At 41.1% G+C, this 22,541-nt stretch overlaps 1 protein-coding gene across 6 annotated transcripts; it reads left to right on the top strand.

Moving 5' to 3' along the window:
• The first annotated feature begins 1,663 nt into the window (after window positions 1–1,663).
• Window positions 1,664–21,255, top strand: sorbs3 (sorbin and SH3 domain containing 3). 6 transcript variants are annotated; one of them, XM_085180377.1, is made up of 21 exons: window positions 1,664–1,822; window positions 9,257–9,329; window positions 10,034–10,222; window positions 10,384–10,456; window positions 10,786–10,919; window positions 11,032–11,095; window positions 11,855–11,893; window positions 11,981–12,065; window positions 13,108–13,216; window positions 14,810–14,863; window positions 15,011–15,118; window positions 15,716–15,771; window positions 16,968–17,038; window positions 17,614–17,672; window positions 17,807–17,853; window positions 17,974–18,088; window positions 18,171–18,296; window positions 18,444–18,995; window positions 19,129–19,223; window positions 19,326–19,432; window positions 19,918–21,255. In XM_085180377.1, the coding sequence occupies exons 2-21, from the start codon at window positions 9,318–9,320 to the stop codon at window positions 19,977–19,979; spliced, it is 2,157 nt and encodes a 718-aa protein (XP_085036503.1). In that variant the 5' UTR covers window positions 1,664–1,822; window positions 9,257–9,317; the 3' UTR covers window positions 19,980–21,255. The 6 variants fall into 6 exon arrangements, with proteins under 6 accessions (XP_085036503.1, XP_085036504.1, XP_085036501.1 ...); XM_085180378.1 differs by having other exon boundaries at window positions 1,665–1,822; window positions 17,611–17,672; window positions 20,452–21,255; XM_085180375.1 differs by having other exon boundaries at window positions 1,667–1,822; window positions 17,611–17,672.
• Window positions 21,256–22,541: the final 1,286 nt, after the last annotated feature.

The following is a 22,541-nucleotide window of genomic DNA, read 5'->3' as shown; positions in this document are numbered from 1 at the left end:
TCGGTCACTCTGGCACAGCTGGCTGCCGGTGGAGCTCATGGGAACGTCATTGCATGGGCATCTTTCTTTGCCTTTAGACAATAATTCTGATGGCAAAAGAACCAAACGGGACAGGCAAAAAAAAAATAAAAATACTAATGCACTGTGAAAAGACTTAAATGTTATACACTTCATCTGTGTAAATGCTAAAAACTGAGTAAGTAAAAAACATTAAACAAACTCTAGCTGGGAAATAGCAATGCATCATGGATCACAATATTAGACATATTAAAGGTGTCTAACTAGTCAATGAAACGAATACATATCAATATATAAGATTTGCAAGTGAATTTATATGTCACAGCATCTTTTATAACTGGAGGAAAATACATGTTATGATGAAACAACATTTTTATTATTAAATATTTAACCTGCCTATTTGAAGTGGAAGTTTGCAGGTGTTTAAATCGGTGGGGATACATAGGACTGCCTAAATTATTACAGCTCCTTGTCTCTGGCGACATCTGTCTGTGCAACCTGATGTCATACAACGGGTCCTGTAATAGACCCAACAGTTCCCCTCAGAGCCACAGAGGGACAGTGTTTTACTATCTTTCATGTTAAGGTGCTTTCCAATGCAAAGTCTGTCACAGTGAAATTTCGGGGTGTTGCTTTTTGGACTGCAAAGAGGATCCAACAGAGAAGAGGGCATACATCATTTGACCACTGATGGAAAAAATAGCTTGCAAACTTGTACTTGTGTGTCTGGTATTCCAGAGATTAACTTTATTAATCAAAAATGAGTTTTTCCTCTTTGAATAATAACCTGAAAACTTGGTTCAAGAAGAATAATTAATGGTCCCTGTGCAGCTATTTGGTAACATGCTTGTCTTTTTTCTCTAACACAAGGGCAGACTCACAGAGGTGCGACCTTTGATTCCTGGTCTCACAGCCAGACTGTTAAATATTTATCTTGGACGGCAGGGCTGCTTCTGGACTCAGGGTGAAAGAATCTAACAGATAAAACCCTCAAGAACTTAACAGAAGCTTAACATTTGTCCAGAAATGCAGTCAGTCTTCATGATTACACTGTGGATTTTACAAGAATACAGCTTGAATACAAAGGTTTTCTCATACTGGGTGGCTGCATAGAGCCTGATACCGAGGATGGAAAAACTGACACTTATTTTGGGATTAGTCTTTGTGTCCTAGTCTGGGGCAAGTGTTTGCATATTTGGGGTTGTTAGCAGGTATGAGTTCATGTGAAAGAAAAAAAGAAATACACTTTCCTGGATCCTATCTGCTATCTGGATGTCATAGAAAGTGCTAAAGACTGTCCTTTTTCCCTTTTTTAGATTGATATGAATGTGACACACACTAAAGGCTTAAGACAGTGAATAGACCAACGCCATTATAACACTAAGGCCTATTTATTGAGATTGCTATAGAAATCCTCTTTCTTGGCATGTGCTGTCAAACACCGGAAGGTGGTTCTGCTGCGCCTGTATGGGAATTTCTATTATTTCCAGCTGTAGATGGAAACTATTACCAAGCCCCTTTTCCCCTGATGAGCGTTAAAGAGCATGCTCACACAAACACAAGAAACATGCACACACACACATATTACATGCGCACGCCTATGGACACCCAGTCAAACATTCAGACTCAGGCTGAATCATTCACAGAAGATAAAAGACACCCTGTTGGCTTTACAAAGAGAAAGAGGGAGGGAGAGTTTGAGAGAAAGAGCAGCAGCAGTAGTGCCCTCCTTCTTTTTCATTCACTTCCTCTCTCTCCTTGTGTGCTGCAGAGACTTCACCGCTCAGCCTGCACTCTACAGCCTGTAAGTACTGTACAACTTGTGCCTTGGCATCTCACAGTGACGAGCGCAAAGGTTAGAGCTACAAGGATTTAAGCGCTCAGAAAGAAGACTTAAGTTTTTTTTTAGCCTCTGTCAGTTTTGACTTCAATTTTCATTTGAGACTCTAGCGCAGATGTGATATTTGCTTCTTCTCGTCACTACTCAGTTCATCACTGGTACTGACAAACAACATAAGGCATTATTTTTTTTCACTGGTCTGTTACTGCTGTGGGTTTATTTTCACAATGTGTTTAAGTGACCTTAAGCAGCTGTCTGTGGTTCAAAAGATGGTTATCATCTGACCTTTATCCACACACCAACTCCTATGGTGGCTTTACATGTGTGGATATTTCAGTGTTTTCATGCTTGAAGTGCACTCTATCACTCTTTTGGAAACAGGCATTAAGACCTGCAAGGATTTATTTCTATACAAGACATGTTTAGAGTGTGATCCAGAGTCCTGGGACATGTACAGCTCAGAAAAAAATGTTGTTTACTGCTAAAATAAACTGCATTTTTGTTTGTTCTCAGTGACATTCCACATGGGCTACCTCAGCGCTTAACCTGTTGTATGGCCATCGTCCCTTATCAGTTGTCTATCATGGTGGCAATGTTTTTCTAAGCATCTTTCATTTGATTACAACAGTATCTGCTGTCTCCTGTCTCCTCAGAGGACAGAGAAGCTGATGCTTTAAAAAAAAAAGGCTTGGGCCGTAGCCACCAAGTATTTTAAGGTTTTTAGATGATTAACCTCCTGAGATCTTTAGCTGTCATTGTTTTAATTAGCTTGTGTGGTAAAGGTCTGCTTGAATCCATCAGTAACAATGAAGGGCTGAAGTACAAGATCATCTGTGTTCCTTCCTATGGTGATTATCTGGTTAAAAAAATAAAATAAAACAACAAACAAAAACAAAAACATGGAGCTGACAATGAGTAAACCTTCATGTTTGCTTGGCAATAAGAGAGTAAGACAAACTGAGCAAGGATTTTAACTCAGAGACGTGCTGAGCACCACCGCGCCAAACCTGCTATTGCCTCTTGCGTGATTACCTCGTTTAGGGGCAGAGTGACAAAGTACCAGATTTGGTCACAGCAGGGTTAAAGTCTGTGCCAGCAGGACACAGATTATGAAGGAAGGCTCCTCTAGATCGCCCTGCACTGTCCGTTTAGGTTCAGCAGCTCAACTGGTTGGCGAAAACAACCCTGTGAAGCATACAAGCTCAGTAAGTGGATATCTGCACCGAGCTTTGGTGTACCAAGCCAGACCGCTGAATTATTGAAAGAGCTGAGTGCTTCGATTTCAAGTTGAAACTGGCGAGCACATGCACAAAAACATACACTTTTAAACAAATGGACAGACCGTTGGGTAGGCCCTGATAAATTTCGCTTCTTTGTCTTGCTGGTTTTCAGTTTATTGCTGGAATAAAACATGGATGTAAAAGGAGGGATTGCATCTGTCAGCAGGTGATCAGATCACTCACCTGCAACACGGACATTGTAAATCAGTCTTCCTGCTGTATAATATGTGCCAAAGCAAGCCTGTCAGCACATTGGATTTCAGGTTTTACACCGTTTGTCTTTTTTGGCAAGAACTGTGAGCAAACTGGAAATCCTGGTTTCATTTGGGCAAGAACTGTGTGTTTATGTGTGTGTGTGGGTGTGAAAGACAGCGGGATTTAAGAATGTGTTTGTTCCTGTTTGACTGATCACCTTCTAATTTGCCTTTAAAAGGGCAAAACATATTTCAGTCTCTTGTCGTTTCATTTTTATCTTCACATCCAATAAAGTATCGCTATTGTGTGCGATCATGGGAGAAAAGTCAGCAGGACTTGTGCTGTCAGTGGTTGCCTATGTGGCGTAGAGTAATGACTCTGAAACACTTCCAGAGCTACAGGAACAGAAAGAGCTCTTATTCTCCCTTCATGCCTTTGGCTAGCCAAAGACCTGGACTGTGTACACACACACATTCACGTAAGACACACACACACAGACACACAAAAGGAGAGGAAGCCATGGGATAGATAAAGTTAGGAGGGGACATGATGGAGTCACTGGGTAGTGTCTGGGAGGTGGAGGTGATGAACTATTTTGGTTCTCCTTTGGTTAACCCTGTGCTGTGAAATATCACCATATGACAACAATAGAGCTGCTTCACTGAAGGAGGTGCCCCAAACTGACAAGTCAAGTACGAGGGGGGCACTTTTTGAATATGGGGGGGTCAAAATGGGTTGCTATGGCAATGCCTGTCAACCGGAGAAGTCTTCCGTGGAGGCAGGGAGAGAGAGGACTGGAAAAGAGAGGTCGAGAGAGAGCGATTGTGTGTCCTGGCTAGTTTCATGAGTCAGAGAAAGTGGAGGGAAGGTCTGCAAGTGTGGTTTTCATGTACAGCTCATGCAGACAGAAAGAGGTGTGAGTGGGTAAGTACACCAAATGGGAGCACAAATATATGAAAACCAAATGCAGGGATTGACCTTAAGCATTGTGGCTGTCTGGAAACATGTGTAAGTTTTAAAAAATGTTTTGTTTAAGGTTGAGTAACCTGTCTGACTGCTCAGGGATTACATGCTGCTCTACAGGATTAATGCTGAGGTTTACGGTGTCTTAAAGCATGTTAACTCATGTAGTTAGTGTTGATACGGACAACAGGAGTGGGCTCCACTTGCATCTGAGCAAGTGGAGATGAGAGCAGCTGGAGTCACAGCTGGAGCACTGAGGGAGAGAGTGAGAGTAAGAGAGAGCTCTGGCTGTGAGTATAGCAGAGAGAGAGCGACCTGACATTGGGGATAGTGTTTCCCAACATGTCATCCCTTGTTGCTTTGCCCAGTGGGTAAGTGTACACTGGCAAATGTCAGGTGAGCTGAGAGGAAATAATTAGTTCTGTCAGGATTACTTTCCCATCTTGCAGCAGATATCAGGCCTAATGGCTCCAGGACCGTCCAGGCATCACTGTCGGGGTAATTTCCACAGTTGGCTTTGACTCCCTTTGTAATATTACTGAGGGTCTAGCTGCCAGCACTCATAACCACTGGCTGCACTCAGCTTTGAAGATGCAAGATGACAGGCATGAGGATTTGTGACATTTTTCTGCAGTTACTCTGCTCTGAGCTTTGTATTTTCTCATGCTTTGTCTGGTGTATCGAACACAAGCTCAAATAAGGAATCACTTTAAATGATGTGAAGCATGCTTTTTTTTTGTAAGAGCAAATCTGATAAAACGGAACCTACTCTGGCTGTGATTTACTGCCTTTGGGCTTCTCCTGGGAACGCATCGCCTCTCCATTGAGTTTAAGTACAGAGACTCCTCCTGCTGCTCAGACTGGAGGAGCACCATACAAGGAGGTGAAATACTTCCCTCCTGATAAATCTGTGTATCCCCTCAATAACTGCATATCATAAACTTGCGGCCGCAGGACCTTGTATGGGCTGCGTCGGCACATCTGCGATGCTGCACACGGGAAGCAATGTTGTGCCATCGACCTCGCAGAGCTGACCTCTCGCATAGCTGCAGAGTGACTCACTTTATGTGTTTGGAAATAAAAGTCTGTTTTATTTACTCGACAAATGTGCTTGTAATTACCATCTCACCACTTTTTAAGGCAGGATTCTGTTGGTTTTTACGGCGCTCTTATGTAACTTACTGGGCAGCAGTAACACTGTGTACGTGCAGATGAGGTGATAAGACTTTACCCTTCAGAGCATGTTAAAACAATATCCACACTCCTATACATGATTAGAATCTTTTTGCACATTTTAAGGATTTTATGGCATTCTAAGAGTGTTTAAGTCAACACGTTGTAGCCGGCTTTCTTACACAGCTTTTAGAACTTTTAATCACACTCTTTGCAGCAGTTCACTCTTAAGGAGTAAATGATTAACTCTTTTGCTTCTGCTTACCGTGCTGCACAAAAGACTTGGGGGCTCATAAATGGTGATCAATTCACATGGGACTGTTTTGCTTTTTTTAAAGACCATCTTTCCTAATTTGCAAAAAAACAAAACAACCATCAAATCACGACTTTCCCAGTAGCAATCGCACAAGTTCATGGGTCAGCACTGCTGCAGTTTTTCATCAGAGTATGTGCGGCCACCTTGACAGACTTGCTCCCACTGAGAACAATATAGGACGTGCTCTCTCTTTGTGCAGTGGAGATGGAGGTCATCATAGGTCAGGGTGTTCGCAAAAAGACCTGGCTGCAGCTCTCTATGGAAGATAGAGAGATTTAGGAAAAGGTTGACTTCTTGCCATCAGCTGGTGTCATGAGTGAGAGCTGTGTGATCTGTGAAATGGGTTTATCTTTACAAACATTTGACATTTTTTTGTAGTCTGCAAAACTGCTACTATATTAGAAATGTTATTAACAGCTGTGGAAACCTCCTTTTGTGACTCAGAGGAATCACAGGGGTGTGGTGAAGTTCAGTGACCTCATAGCTGCTGACTGGTTCTGCTCTGCCTCAACAACTTCTGATAATAGCTTGGTTTGTCATCAACTCCCTTTGGACTAAAAGGAGAAGTAATCTTACAGCTTCACTAAAGTCACTTTTTAAAGTTAAATGTGACACAAATGTTTAATTTGATAGAGCTGATAACTAAGTCAACGTCAGTTTTTTCAATCGAATATTTGGCTCAATTCTTTGAGACACCGGATGAGTGTCCTTGGGATAGATTCAGAGAATTTCATATGAAAATCCCCCGATTCTAATTCAGCCTGTCCTCAGTTATCCTCTTCTTTACTGAATGGAAAGCAAGAGAAAATAAGAAGTATTTTCAGCAAGCTGGAAGCATAAAATTCTGGTGTTGTGAAATCATGTCTAGAGCGGGGCATCCTCCTTTCATCTCAAGTGCACATGGGCCTTTTATGGCTCTGTTTTTCTTCCACCCCCAACCCGATCTAGGGGTGATAAAGGACCTCTCACCTAGCAGGGAGCTTTACTTGTCAATACGTCTGCTATGGCACTGATGCAATTTCACCATGACAGCATCACAGGTCTGCCTTTGAAAGCTTGTAGCAGCCTCCTATGTTGTGTCTCAGTAATTACATAAGAATGAACTGGGCGTTCAGATTAAATGTAAGAACAGCCAGACATCTGAACAGCGGTTTTCTTGCTACATATCAACTCAGAGTTTTCCTTATTAGGTAGGATTGTGTTTGGTGCTGTCAAACAGGGAATGCATGCAGTGCTGAAGAATTTCTGGGTTGGATTTTGCTCTCCAGAGGAATGAGAGTCACTATTATGACATGAGCTTACTCATCAGGAAGCTACTTCGCTGAAGTAGGATATTTTAGCTCTTAGGCTTCTGAACAGAGGGAGACCTTATTATGCCCCTACTATACTAGTAGGTCTCTACTAGTATAGCACTGCTTGATTCAGTTCAGAATATTCCATATTTGTGTTATACTGGCCATTTAAGTGTAATAAGGAAGCAGCCAAAAGTAGCTACACTGGCCCAATTATTTGAGAATTTGGCAACAACAAGTACTCTTTAAAATGAGTTACAACTGTAAGAGTGTAACGTCTTTGGGGAATTCTTTGATGTTTGCAGATATTTTGAGGCTAGAAATAAGAGATAATGCTGAGCTGTCTTAAGGAGACTACAAAGACATATGACAAAATGCAGCTGTCACTGACTACTTTATGCGGAAACTGAAATGGCAGCAGTGACAGGAAAACCTCTTCCCAAGTTCTGCTGAAAATTACTCATCTATTATTTATCAGTGGCACAGCCCCTTACAGTGAGAGGCTTTATAGAGCCAGGGAGACCAGATGTAAACACAGAGCAGCGTGTCAAACACGCTGTAAATGAGACTTCATGCACGGAGCTTGTTTGCAGTGTTTCCTGCCGTAGGATGGATAATAATTTTGTTGTGATTGCTTTGGGCAATGATAGGTCATCAGTCATGCTTGAGCATTAATGGTATTGTTGAAGGCACAATCCTCCGGTTCCCATCTATTTTGTGTTATGTAACTGGGGTAATTGGGGGATGATGACTCAGATGAGTGACATTGTTGTCTGGAAACTGGAACATTTGCTATATCAGAGCACGGACTCTGTGCTGTCTCTTTCCCTTGTGCACAGAGACGCAGAGTGCTTATATTTCTTGGTCTTTACCACAATGATTATAGACTAATGTTCAGCTGCAAACGCCACATGGAAAACTCATTAGTGCAAATTGTGCTGGGCAGCTTTCAGCCTGTAGTAGCCTGGTTTGTGCTTGGTCACGACTTTCTTGGCATGCTTCAAAGACGTAGCTTTGGACTGCAAACTATCCTTAAATTAGCCTTATTGCTTCCTTCAAAAGTTACTACTATTTTCTGTGTTTTCATGGGTGTAGGGGGGTGTTTTCAAACTGCCTTTGTAATAGTTTGGGTTTCAGGAATTTAGTGCTGAAGAGAAGGTGTGCTATGCATACGTACATGATGCGGACCATTTAATCTCTATAGGAGTCTGTGTCATTCAGGAGCAGAAATAGCCTTCCTCTTATTCTCAGCCTGCCTCTGATGTTGAATCAGCGGGCACAATCTGTTAGTCTGAGGTGCAGCTGATTTGAAACTGGTGTCTGCTTTCAGTAGCTGGCTCTTTCCCATCATCTAACTGCTTCAAGTCCAGCTTATTACGACACTGGGAAGAGTGAGGCAGACGTGTGAGTCACACTCATTGTGTTTGGGTGGGTTTTTCCTTAGTAGTGGGAAAATTGGGTGACGTTCATTTTCCCTTTTTGGAAAGCTAGTGGGATGGGATAATGGAACAGCTGCACAGTCTGCCTAGATGTAAAATATGAACCTATGACTGGGGAGCTTTGTGCTACACCACACAAGACATGACCAACAAGGAGATAATTGGGGGACATCATCTGAAATAAAAAAGTAAACAATAATATCCTTCGATCTATGGATTCTCACAGATACACTGATGGGACACTTCTAGCAAAAACAGAAATATGATCCATGAAGGATATGAAAACAAAATCTATTTCAAAGTTAGTTTTTAAAAGAAAGAAATCACAATTTTTGGCATGAGCCATTTCTGTGAAGATGAATCAGAACTTAACGTTACTTATTATTTAACACTTTACCTTACACAGAAACATTAAAAGTCACATTTGAATAAAAGAAGGCAGCTGGATAGGTGCTGTTAGGGGCGTGTCAGGAGGGGGCATTTGTCATTGGATAAGAATACTGTTACTCGTACAACACAAGGATGAGTTGAGAGCATGGATAGGATAAGTAGGAACACAATTTATGAAATACTTTACTAAAGTACAGGTTTAATGTACTTGTACTTTAAGTATTCCTGTGTTATGCTATTTTCTCCTTTTATTCCATTTTAATCCGGATACAATTACTATACTTTGTACTCCATAGAATTTTAAAGCTTTACTTTCTTATTGATTTTTTTATGAATTTGTGTCTCTGCAGATGCTTTTGATGCCGTGCACAAGAACTTGATATCTGTCACACAAGAACCACAACAGATCTAATGCAGTCGCAGGTAAAGTCAATTGCAGCTATGCTAAATATTAACATTTTCAACTGTTTAGCAAATGCAGCTGTCTTGAATAAGCAAATATGAACAGGCAGGAGAAACACGCATTAGTGTGACGCAGATCAGTCCAGTGTAGTGTCACAGTCGCCATGCCATTGGTGCAGATAAGAGTTCAACCATGAGGCAAAGGGGATTTCCCATGACCCCTAGGATGAAGGACCAAAGCACCTGATAAACAGGGTTGGAACAGAGGATCCAGCATGGTCTGGGGTATCACTATGGAGACCGTAAGACAATTGCTACCACTGCTGGAGTTTTGGTTGACATCCTTGACCCCTTCCCAACCTCTCTGCCCTGACTCCACCCCCGGCTCAAGAACAGGGAGACCTGGTGAATGGGGAGTTAATGGGCTCATAATGACCCTCTCCTGTTTCAGTGCTGCCTTTCTGCAGCTGGAGCAAAAGAGACGACAAAGTGGGTGCAATACGACTTTTCCGCTGCTGGTGCTTTAAATAAATTTGGGGTCTTTTCATCAGAAGCTCTTCTGCTCAGGCCAGTTATTCTCTAGAGAATAGCTTGACCGCCAACAAGTTCACATGACCTTATATAAGAGAGTGCTGTTTACTCAGCATCAATAGGAGAACATGACAGGAGCAAAGTTCACACACTGTTTTCGTTCATCCATATTTTTCATTTCCTCTCTGTTTTAGCAAAGCGTGGAAGTGGTTGCTGATCCAGATGGCACCCGGATAATCTACTCCGGGAAACCTGGAGTTTCTTCAGATCAGCAACTAATAACTTCTCCGGATCTGACCCTCAAAGTGATCATCTCTCCTGGACTACCCACTCCTCCCCTGAGCCCCTTCCATTCTGCAAGGCTGCCATCTGGAGAAATGAAGGTATCTAACAATGCTGAGGCTAAGCAAGCGGTATTCAGGATGCAAGTGCTCCTCCTTGTGGAAAAACAAAGCATCGCACGCTATATATGCTGCAGGTTTGAGCTACATAACACTCTGATGTTTGGCACAGGGCTGATTTCTACATCTCTGTCCTTTTCAAGGTGTCAGAACTGAATGGGGGGAGCCCAGCAACTCTCAGCTTTGGATCATACTATGGACCCTCGCAGTCAAATAGTAAGATTACAAAATTAAAGTAAAGAAGTTGTAGTTTGAAAAGGGAAGAATTTGTAACCTGGAAGGATTTAAAATGTGAATAACAAGAAAAAGAGTTACCACATGTGCTGAAAACAAAGATGAATCAAGTCACTGTGATTTATAGGGTAATAAATGAAAGCAGGTGAAGAATAAAATGTTACATTTGGTTGAAAAATCAGCCGGTGTGTAATACCCTTAACTTGATCTATGGGTTTCATATGATGTAGGAGGATTTATAAGCAGACAAATTCCTGTGTAATTAAGTGAAACAGCACAATAAAGGAAATGTTGTTACTGTGACAACTTAGGCGGACTGTCCAACGGCCTTCGGGGCTCTGCCACGTTACCACGCAGCACGGGCCCTACCAGGGAGGAAAGGCTCATCAAGTTCTCAGGAATTGGCCCAGTGGATGAGACTGGGATGCCCATTGCTTCAAGATCAGTAAGCCAGAGCTAGCACTGCTTTAATTCTACAATGCTAGTTACATAAGAAGTGTTGTTGTTTTGAGCCAAATCCTTTGACTTTCTGTTCCTCCTCTTTCTTTCAATACCAGAGTGTGAACAAACCCAAAGACTGGTACAAGAGCATGTTCAGGCAGATTCACAAGAAGCCAGAAGGTAAGGACACTCCCCCCCTCTCCCTCACATACCCAGCTCCAGTGTGAATTCCTCTCGGTGTCCGTGTCAGGTACTGCTGAGGTGATCCAGCAAACAGATTACTGCGGGGGCAGAAAAAGGCATGATGAAAGAGCCCTAAGGTCTTATGTCTGTTCTGTTTATTAGCTTTGACAATAATCCAGCTTCTTATCTCAGCCCCTCCTAGATCAGGCTGGTTATTTGCAGTCTATTAGAGGTTTCATAATAGAAAAACATTCCCTGTGCGCACAGTAAAAAGTTCCCTCACAGCACTCGAGTGGATCCTTGCGAGTATTTTGGTTTAGACAAGCAGGTGCTTTGCTTTATCTAACAGTATTAGAAATGAAACCACTGAGTCCTTATCTCAACGCCTGAGATATAGTTTAAGAATGAAAACACTGGAACATCTGCATCCTTTACTTTATGCTTACTGACCCTTTTCTATTAAAGCCTTCCACTTCTATAATTGGACAGCTGCTTGTGTAGATTAAAGCTTTATGTACAGAACATATATAGCACATAATGGACTCTTTAGTACACTAGTACAATGTTTAGTTGCTTTAATTTAAATGAGATCTACTTTTTATGTGTGATACATTTACTTATAAGTCTTAAATGAGTAAAGAACAACAAAACACTGCAAGTGAGCTGCAAGTAATTCTTAAACAAGCACATAAAAGAAATATGTTGGTGTGAAATTCCTAATCATTTAGTCTAAGAAATAATTTCCTTGTTCACCAGAGCCTGAGCTGGAGCCTTCAGAGAAGTGGTCAGCTGAAAGTAAGGAAATTCCCCAAATTCCACATTGTTGACTTGTTCGGTTATGTAATCAGTTTTTACTTAAGGCCGATGTGCACTGATCTGCAGGGATGCAGTTGTCTGCCAACACAGAAGAAAGTAATGAAGCAGACAACCTCTTCAGACTAACACCTCATGGAGCTCTACCAGACTGGTGAGATTTGAGATAACTCCTTTGTGGTCACGGGATGACTTTTCATATCCCAACATGAAAAAAGACAGGAGCACTGAGAATAAGAAACGTTTGCAACTTTGAGAAATTTAATCAAGCTTTTATATTCAGTGTAAGATGGATGTTTTAGACCTAAGAGTATGAACTTAGACAGAAGAGGGTCGACAGCAGGATATCCAACACAGGTGCTTGCTGATTAGTGTTAACAATTAAATACAATAATACTAGAAATGCACTCATTTCCAGAACTCAACATTGCTACGATTAGCCACACAGAAAGTCACATTATGCCAGATGTGTCCACTTAAAACACAAACACTGCAAACAGGTCAAGAGGTCAAGTAAACTGACTCAAACCGTCCGAGTAATGATGAGCAGTAGATGGCTTATTGCCATCCACCTTTTTCTGAAAGCAGGCAATCCACTATGAGTGCTCATTCCTACCTATGAAGTTGGAAAGAAATTAGCTATAGAGATGAAAAACCTTTCAAATTTTTGAGACTTATGAATAGCAAAAAAAAAAAAAAAAAAAAGGTTTTAAGTGGCAGAAAAGAGCTTCCATAGAGGGGCTTCACATTATGCTGACAGGAAATTGAAAAAATGTGTATTAAAAAAAAAGTCAAATTCTCATTTTGAACTTATGATTGAGATTAATGTTACTGTGCTTCTGCACCACATCCAGATCTATAACAGGTTAAAGTTTTAGATCAGATCAGTTTTAACATATTTTTATTGCATGAAGCACATCTAAGTTCCATATACTTATTTATAAATTAGTGTTTGTTTATATCTTAATTAATTAATACTCATTTACAGCAATTTTCACATGAGATACAGACTGCTGCTGATGTCTTATGTGAATAGCTGTACCATCAAAAACTACAAAGCCAAGAGCGTATGGGAAAAAATGTGCGGGACGGACAAGTTTGGATTTGTTGTTACAGGCACTTACAATGAAGTCAACATTAAACTGCTGCCCATGGTGTGTGTCTGTGTGTGTGTGGGTGTGGGTGTTATATTTCAGGAGCGAGGATGTAGATAGACTGTCAGACCCAGGAAAGCAGCACGCTCAACCAAAGAGCATATTCGACTTTGAGCCTGGAAAGAGCACCACCTCAGAAAGCCACAGTCAGGTACAAACTCACATGCTCTCATAGTTTAAAAGCAGGCTCTGATTCCTGCATTAAAAATGTTCCTTCATGATTCTCTAAGCTCCAGGTTGTTGTTTGTTCTTGTGCATCGCATTCTTTCTACAGTCTTGCACTGTTTTCCCAGTGCGGAGCTCAAGAAGAGGTTGGTTACCTTTTCTGTAAGGATTACAGTCTAAGTCTTTGTATTCCATCTTCTCACGCGAGGTGTTTAATAACTCGAGAGTGTGGTCAGTGTACGGTACCTACCACTTACCACCAGATGTACTCACTCCTTTTATTCAGAGGATCCAGTAGGCTCCCAGCATTCATTCATCTATCTTTTCAGTCAAAAAAAGACACTACCTATGTATTTATGTTGAGCCTTGAGGGGTTTTACACCTTAAGTCAGTGATTTACAGGCTGCTGAGGCTGACGCTCTGAACTAAGAGCCATTGTAACTGAGTGTGCAGTGAGTACTAGACCGGTGTCTCTTTAGAGTTTCTATTTTGAATGCGTCTTGCAACAATGTCCCAGATCTGGTGCATATTGTGCCTTGTGTCTACACTTGTGAAGAAAAGAAATCTTTGTTTCCACTCCCCCACCGGAGCTGTGGGGTCTTGTGATGCGTATTATGGTCCTAACCTCTTGTGGTGTATAATGGCTCACAGCATGGAGACTTATTTCATTTCCTCTTTATGACACTGGCCAATGTTGAATCCCCTGGATAGTATTTACAAAACCAGCTCACAGACCATATCAGGTGTTGTGCTGCTTCACAGTGACATTACAGTTTGTGACTGTAGTGAGGATGACCCCCCCCCCCAAAAGGAGGGAAGGACTTGGCATTCAGAAGGACATATTAAGCCAAGGTGCTACAAAAAATAGAGCATTAGTCTGTGTTTCATACCAGCCTTTTAAAGTAATGTTTCATAGAATCAGGGATGAAGGCAAAGAGGCATTAAAAGAGGAATTTCTGTGCTAGTTAAACCAAAAATGCAGATTTATATCTCTTGGCAGCCAGCCTATTTCTGAAGAAGCCACAAATGTTAGAGTGTACACAACCTGGGCCTCATAATCCAATAAAGAACATTATAAATTAGTGAAATATTTTACAAATAAGCAACCACAGAACTGAGGTATCTCTGGGAATTACATGGGTTGCCTATAGCTAGAGCCCAATCGATTTATCTGGGGCCAATATTATCAGCTGATATTAGCAGTTTGTCAGTTTATTGGTGTTGGCATTTATAACAGCCTGTAAATTAACATTTAAAAAGTAAAGAAATGCTGGGTGAAACGCCCGTCAGCCACGTTATAAGTGTTGATGTTGCATAGTTTGTCCACTGGAGGGCGCTCCTACTTGTTCTAACAGCACAAACACCGACAAGCTGATCCTGGCAGAGCAGAACGACTAAATAAATAAATACATATTATAGGGAAATCTGTTTATGCTTGGGGTGTGTGACAGAAAAAAAATAACTGATATTGGATTTTTAAATCACCAAATATCAATATTGGTATTCCAGTATCAGTAAGGCTCTATTCATTAATATCATTTCATTTCAATTGTTTTCTTTTTTGTTTTTTTGTCCATAGACACATCTATATGCACAGAAGCTACAAGAGAAACCCAAGTCTCCTTCAATAGAGGTGAGCTTTTTTTACAGTATTTATTTCTCTGTTCTAAGATGTCATCTGTTTAAAATGCGTAACAGGGGACATCATAAGCTCCAAACTTCAGACACTGTATTAGTGTTTTAATCCTGCTATTCCACCTCCACAACTGTTCGGACTCAGGCCAGTCTGGTGTCTGAGCTGAGTCGATTTGAGGCTGAGCTGGACTCGGATATTCAAGGCCTGGAGCGGAGACTTTCCCAGAAGAAGCAGCATCGAGGCTGGGGTGAGGTACTGAGCCCCCCTCCTGACTCTCTCTGCTGAAGCATCCCACCCCCCGCCACCACCAATTTAGTAGAATTGCCACTTCCCTACACTTCCAATGAAGGCTGTGCGCCAGTGAGATCCCTCTGCTTCCTTATCTGACATGTTTTCCTATGCGACCTGGATGATATAGTCTGCCTGTCTGCCTTTGCATTCGGATCAGTCTGCTTTGTAAATCGCCTGCTTGCAAGTTCCTCCACAGCGAATGTAGACCTGCCTGCTGAAAAAGAATTACAAAATCAAATTCTTCAGTGCTCTTTGATTATTTTCTTCTGAACTCTCCTTGCTGTATCACAGCCAAAAATTGTCATGCTTTTTCCTGATTCCTGTGTGATTGAATCAGCCTCATAGTCTGCAATTTAACTGAAATCACAGGCGGCTCAGACAGATCATGAGAGGTGTTGCTTGTAGCCTGAGGAGGATAGGACCCAGGGGATTTCTTGCTCCTTTGGGAGTGGTCAGCACCTCGACTTTGTCTGAGTTGTTGTGAGATTTCCTCTGAGCTGTGAGATACAGAAGGCTTCAGGGGAAAATAACTGTGTTTACTGTTCACTCTGCTTGCAGGAGGCTAGAGGGAGGGATCCAGTAACTGCTCCAAAGAGTGGCGCTACTAGTTACAGGTCAGTCACTGACATTGTTACACTTATAATATGTAGACAGAATAAGGGATGTAATAATGATTACTCTGTATGATATGCAGCTGGATTTAAATTATATCTTTTTTTGCTTTCTTACGAGCGATTCTATTTTTCCTTACTTTATATGTACCCATATTAACTGGCATAACCACGTATTATTAACCGTAGTTTTTAAGTAATTTAGATCATTTCTACCTCTGTCTGTATGCATTTCATGTTGTTTGAGGAATTCTTATTTTGTGGCAATGTTTAAACGTTTTCAAAGTGATTTTCATCTCCTGTGCACATTGTATCATAGTGGCATATGCAGGACAGGTTAATAGAAAATCCAGGGTCCCTACATAACAGACCTCCTCTGAGAGCAACTCCCTGCCTCTTAATCCACTTTAATATTGCGTCATCTCTTAGTAGTAACAGCTCCTTTCTTCCTGCTGTATTAAGAAAACCAGCACTGTGATTTGACAGAAAAACCATTAATACTTTGCATGGAACCTGCTAGTTTTTCAGGTGACTTTCTGTTAATTGAACAAGTCCAAGTACAGTATTTAGCTTAAACAGCTGACGACATTCCACATTTCTTCCCGTGTGTGTAATGCATTCTTGGAGAATTCTCTCTGTTGTTTACTAAGTTGAGTTCATTGGTTGTGAACTTTTTCAGTCTCAGGGGATTTGGCTTAGGACATAGGAAATTTAAAACACACAGCAGGGAAACTCTGTCAGCTCCTCACTGCTTCCTGTTATCTGGACACTTTGTTTAGCTGTGCGAGTCCAGCTGCAACCACTAAGATACAAGAACTGTGCTGTCTGCATATGCAAATCAGCTCATGAGGAATCCAAGCTGGAATCTTTCGGGTTTCGGATTCCTTCCCAACCCAAACGCAAACTCAAATGCAAACACTCAGGATTGTGATTAATGAATGGTGTATCGGGGCTGTAAAGACAACTAAAGCCTCATACTTCACTGGAAGCAGATTTTCAAGTCAAGGAGTCTGCAAGCCCTTCCAGCCTTTCAGTTATATACAGGAAATGTGCAGGAAACTCACACACTCTCTCACACTCATACACACACACTCCCAGCTTTAACTTTGTGCCTTTTCTAAATGTTTGATATTAGAACTGAAAAGAGACATAAACTTTTCAGATTTAAATCATGGTCACTATGTTCTCCACTTTTTCAGCAATTCATCAGCATCAAAGCAGCCTGTCCATCACTTTGTTGGCCCATCATCACCCTCTGTGCCCACATATGGTAAACACGGAGCAACACACATGCACACTAAGGCCTTCCCGGCATCTCTGCTATGTCGTTGATAGTGATTTATTACAAAACTGTCCTTAAGTTGATAACAATCAGCTTTTCCTCATTCGTTAATCCACTCTCACTCAAAGACACATGTGCTTTTAGAGAACAGGCCGCTCATTTAATCAATCCGCATGTAGTTGATGAAAGCCCTGAGTAATCTAATATTTGCTGTTAGTCTCATGGCTGTCTTTCATTGCTAACGTTGTCTCCTGCTATTTTACTTGTTAGCTGAAGCTAACAAGTTACCACGGAAAGTCTTTGTAGTTTTTTTTTCCTCATAAAGAAACAGCTGTGGATGGGTGGGGAGGAAGCCCTTAAAAGTAGGAAGTGAAACCCGGAAGACCTGATTAAAGATTAGCGCTATCCAATTGTTTTTCCTGGAAATTCAAAATCCCTTTTAACCCCATGTAGCTGTTATGATTATAATTGGTTTTACACAGCAACACATTCAAAAACAACAAGGGAACAAAGGCGTGCATGTATCAGACTTCACTTGCTTTCCCTACTTTGCTCCACAGTAGAACGTCTTTCGCCTGCAAATGAAACCATGGAAGTCCCACCTAAAAAAGAGGAGAAAAAGGTATGTTTCTACCACTTTATTGCTACTTACAAAAGAAGACCGTAATAAATACATTTGCATTTTGATTTTATTTTGAAGGCTGGATTGTTTGCATGTGACAACTGCATTTTTCCTAAAACACTTTGTTTCTCCAGATGAAAGCAGCACGAGCCAAGTTTGATTTCCAGGCTCAGTCACCCAAGTAAGTTACAGAAGGAACTGATACAATAAAGTTGTAATTTCTTCTCTGAATGTAGAGTTATAGGTGTATCAGAACTTGAAATGTTCCTTTTGTGTTTCTCACTCTTTTTTCTTCCTTCAGGGAGCTCCCACTGCAGAAAGGCGACATTGTTTACATCCACAGGAAGGTAGATGCCAACTGGTTTGAAGGAGAGCATCATGGAAGAGCTGGTATTTTCCCCACAACATATGTGGAGGTAAACTTCTTCTTCTTCTGTGATGTGCTGATATTATGTATAATGGCATGAATTTGGCTAAAAACTCCAATGTCTTTCACAGGTTTTGCCTCCTACAGAAAAACCGACACCTATTAAGTCTCCCACTCTGCAGGTGCTGGAGTATGGGGAAGCTGTGGCTCTATTTAACTTCAATGCGGACCTACCTGTTGAACTTTCTTTCCGTAAAGTAAGTGGTTCATAATGCATCGCTTGTTTGAACTAAAGGTTAGAGCAGAAACAGAGCAAAAACATATTTACATTTAGGTTTTCCGAATCAGTTCTCACTGTTTATGTCACCATTTAAAACTTTTTTAACCTCGATTCTCTATTTTAGGGCGAGGTGATCAGCATAACCAGGCGAGTTGATGATCAGTGGTTGGAGGGCAGGATTCCAGGAACAAGTCGCAGCGGCATCTTCCCAGCCAATTACGTTCAGGTCAACAAGATGCCCCGCACCAAATACTCCATGGATGACTACTCACCGGGACCCATGTCACCCGTCTCTCCTGGACCCCAGAGTCCAGGACGTCCACTGCACTCACCTTCCCCGCGGTCACCGCTGTCCCCTTTCACCTACACTTCCCTGAGCCCCAAACCTGACCACTCCCCCGTGAAACCGTCTTCACCTTCACTGCTCGTCAGCCCAGCTTCACAGTCACGCTCTCCCACTCAGACACCCGTGCCCAAAGAAATGGCTAATCGCTTGCACTTCATCACTTCCAAACCGGTTTCACCCACCAACCACAACAATCACTGGGCTGGGACACCCTCAGCTAACCAGAGTGCTACCGTTAAAACCATTTCACCCTCCACTCATTCATCAACGTCAGCACACAGAGCGGGAGCTCCCACAGCGAACACTCCCCGATACTCTGACCACTCGCAGGTCTGCTCTCACTGCCTTTCTGATAAAGTGACACATTGTACACACCCACAGTGTTATTGTTTGTGCTGACAGGAATGTTATTCATTATTTGCCATTTCATAATGATGACATGAGGTTTTTTGTTTTTTCCTAGGGTGCAATACCTAATCAGGCTGCACCACATGCCAACTCCCTGCCGCAAACGCAAGCACCAAACAGCCCCGGTTCACTGATGGTGCAACACCAACCGTACGTCATCAGATGTTTTTGTTTGTTCACATTGTTACAGTACAGAACAAGTGTTGCAGCTTTGGTGACTTTGTGGTTAAGGCTGCTTGCTCTCAATTTTAGGTATAAAGCTGTTTACAACTACAAACCACAGAATTCAGATGAGTTGGAGCTCAGAGAAGGAGACATTGTACAAGTGGTGGAGAAATGTGATGATGGCTGGTTTGTAGGTATGTGGTTTATATCTTTATATATAAGTGCTATTTTAAGTGTATCATACTGTGTATTGTAGAAACAAGACACTGAAGCAAGGCTTTATATAAAAATGGATGGAATAAAAAAAGGAAGAAAAGGAATGTTTTGGCTTTGGGCGACAACTTGAATGCATATCTTTATTCATGTATTCACAATGTAATACTTGTCAAACTAGTCAAGCGTCTACAATAGTTTTTGTCACCAGGAAACAAAAACACATTCTTTTAATTCAAGTTTGCCATTTGACGTGTCACCCTTATTTAGATTGTCTGGGAATCACTACAGATATGTCTACAGTGTTAAATTTACATAAGCAGACACGACAATCCTTTTTTGTTAGCAGTGCCCCATCTAGTGGACAAAATGATGTATTGCATATGTAACAGGCACAGTTAAACAGCAGAAGATCCCACAGATTCACAGTTTCATGACCACAACATATGTTCTGCCCCCTTTCTAGGTACGTCAGAACGGACTCGTGCTTTTGGGACTTTTCCTGGGAATTACGTGGCACCAGTTTGACTTCCTCACTTACTGCTTGCCCACATCCATCAGGGGTCATTAGAGGCCAACTAATAATGCCAATATCCACCACACTCCCCAAGTGTTGATTAGTACAGCCTGCATGTTCATGATGTGAAAGGGAAATGATGTGATTTCTCACCTCACCTCCCTGCATGTTTCCATGTGTGTTGCACAGAGATTCAATGAGTATATTTTCAAGCACATCACTTCAGAAGATTGAATGAATGCAGATGACACTGTTTCAGATTGAAAGAATGGATTCTATTGTTCCGCGACTCTTTGCAGCTGCAGGAAATTTGCATTTCTCCCCACTGAACAGCACTGTTTCTCCAGAGGTCCTCACAGTACGATACTGCATTCAGCTTTTCATCACCACAGTGCCGACACAAACAACTGAAGTTTCAGTGAAGACGAGAACCTTTTCTAGCTTTCATGGAATATTAATATTTCCTTCAAATATTTTCCCCAGATTTTCTTTCAGATCTCTGAACAGACCCGGCGCAGTTTTGAGGAAACAACATGATAATCTGTAAATGGTGCTCAAAGTAAATTGCAGTGAGGGCTCAGACATATCAACCTATGAATGCTGAAAAGTATAAAATGCATGTATTGGTCGCCTAAGCAAGTTATTGATTGTATAATGGATGGTATTTCTCATTTATAAGAAACAAAGTTAAACGGAAAATTTGAAAGTAAAGAGATGGAATGTGTTTGATGCTGTAAGAGAAGTATTTGCTTTGAAACTGAATGTACAAGACGAGCTGTGTCTGTAAGTCAAGACTAGACGATGGCTTCACAGCGATTGGCTGAACGATCTTTTAAGGTATCTGAATTTATTCTGAATGTGCCAAAGCTAACCTTTATTCACAAGCCTGTGTTAACCTGCACATTCCCAGCTCACTTTATTCTTGCTACATTGTTCTACTACTGCTTCTACAGTGTTTTCCCAGCTTATGGGGTAAAAATTCACATTTTGATAACAGTATTCAGAAAATCACATATATTTGTGCCCATGCAACCTCTGAGAGTTTGTAATCCTAACTAAAGCATCTTTATTCTAAAAGTTATTTTGCAATTTTATAAGATACATTCATGATTTCACTGTAAAAAAAAAATGTATATTTAGCACACACAAAAGATGATTGTACAGACTGTAACCTGTTATCAAATGGAAAGCATAATATATATTTGTTTTTAAAAAATATATTGCATATGTATGGTACGCAATTTTTAAAATAAATCTATTAAACATTACAGAGTGATAATGAAAGAAGCTTTTGTTCATGTGTTAATTTTGTGGAACAGTAATATTATTAGATATTATTAGAATAGCTAAACTAGATTACATATAAGGTGACAGGGACTGTGTTTTTAAATGTTTATGCAGGTTTTAATGCACCAAATGAGAGAAAATTTCACAATAACACAAACACATACATGGTTATCTTTCTCCATATGTGCAGCAGGAAGTGAACAAGCCCACGTGAAATGAACAGATATTAAACATATTAAATGTATTAAATAAGCTAAATAAATGGAATGATATCCTACTGACAAATTGATTGGAAGTTGTGTTGTTTCTCTTGTGTTTCACCTGCTATATTTCTGCAGGTATGTTTGAATTGTGTTTGTCAAAAAATATTATATCCTTTTTAACGATGTCTGAGTTGTAGACTGGGTACAGTAGTTCTTTGTTGGTACCATAAAGTGTTGTGCAAAAGTCTTTATCCAGCCCTCATTTCTTTATATTTTGCTAGGAAAATCAGAAATAGGTTCACTGCAATGTGCTGTGTTTGGCATCAGTGTCATGCTAAAACATGAAGCTGCTGCCAATCAGATGCTTTCCATATGCTAGTGCATGGTGGATCAAAATCTGTCTGCATATTTCCAAATACATCATTGTATTAATTTTAACAAGATTTCCAACACAACTGGCTGGAATGCAGTCACGAACTATGACAGAGCCTCCACTATGTTTTACAGATGGCCGTAGAACCAGAAACTTACAATTTGGATTCATAACTCCATAACACCTGTTGCAAATGATTTTCAGTCCAGTTCTTGTGTAATCAGTCCTCCATTCCCCCCCCCCCCCCCCCCCCCCCGTTTCCATTAAGAATAGCTTCTTGACAGCCACTTATCCACTGAGACTATTTCTGATGAGTCTTCAGTGCACAGCAGATGGATCAACTGAAGTGCCAAATACATCTCACCGTGTCAGATCTTCACTTGATTTTTTTCCTTATTTCTAAAGACATGACTTTCAGATACTGTTCATCTGCTGTAGTGTTTTTTTAGGCTGCCACCTGTCCAGTTTCCTCAGATTTTATTAAGGACATTGCACACCATGCTCAGATTTGCTAGGTTTTTGGCTATTAGCCCTTTCAGAATTGACCTATTAGTGCAAAAGTACAACTTTATGCCTGTCAAACTGTGTTATATTTGGCAGTTTTCAAAGATTCGGCTAAAGAAATGGGAACAATGTGTTATTGCAACAAGGAGCCAGTAAAGTAAAACATCCAGTTTAAACCTGTTCTTTGCTAACTTGTCTGTTATGTG

This window comes from Neolamprologus multifasciatus, chromosome 12, assembly GCF_963576455.1.
Source record: "Neolamprologus multifasciatus chromosome 12, fNeoMul1.2, whole genome shotgun sequence".
In the NCBI taxonomy this organism is placed as follows: domain Eukaryota; kingdom Metazoa; phylum Chordata; class Actinopteri; order Cichliformes; family Cichlidae; genus Neolamprologus; species Neolamprologus multifasciatus.
This window is presented reverse-complemented; position numbering and strand designations above follow the sequence as displayed.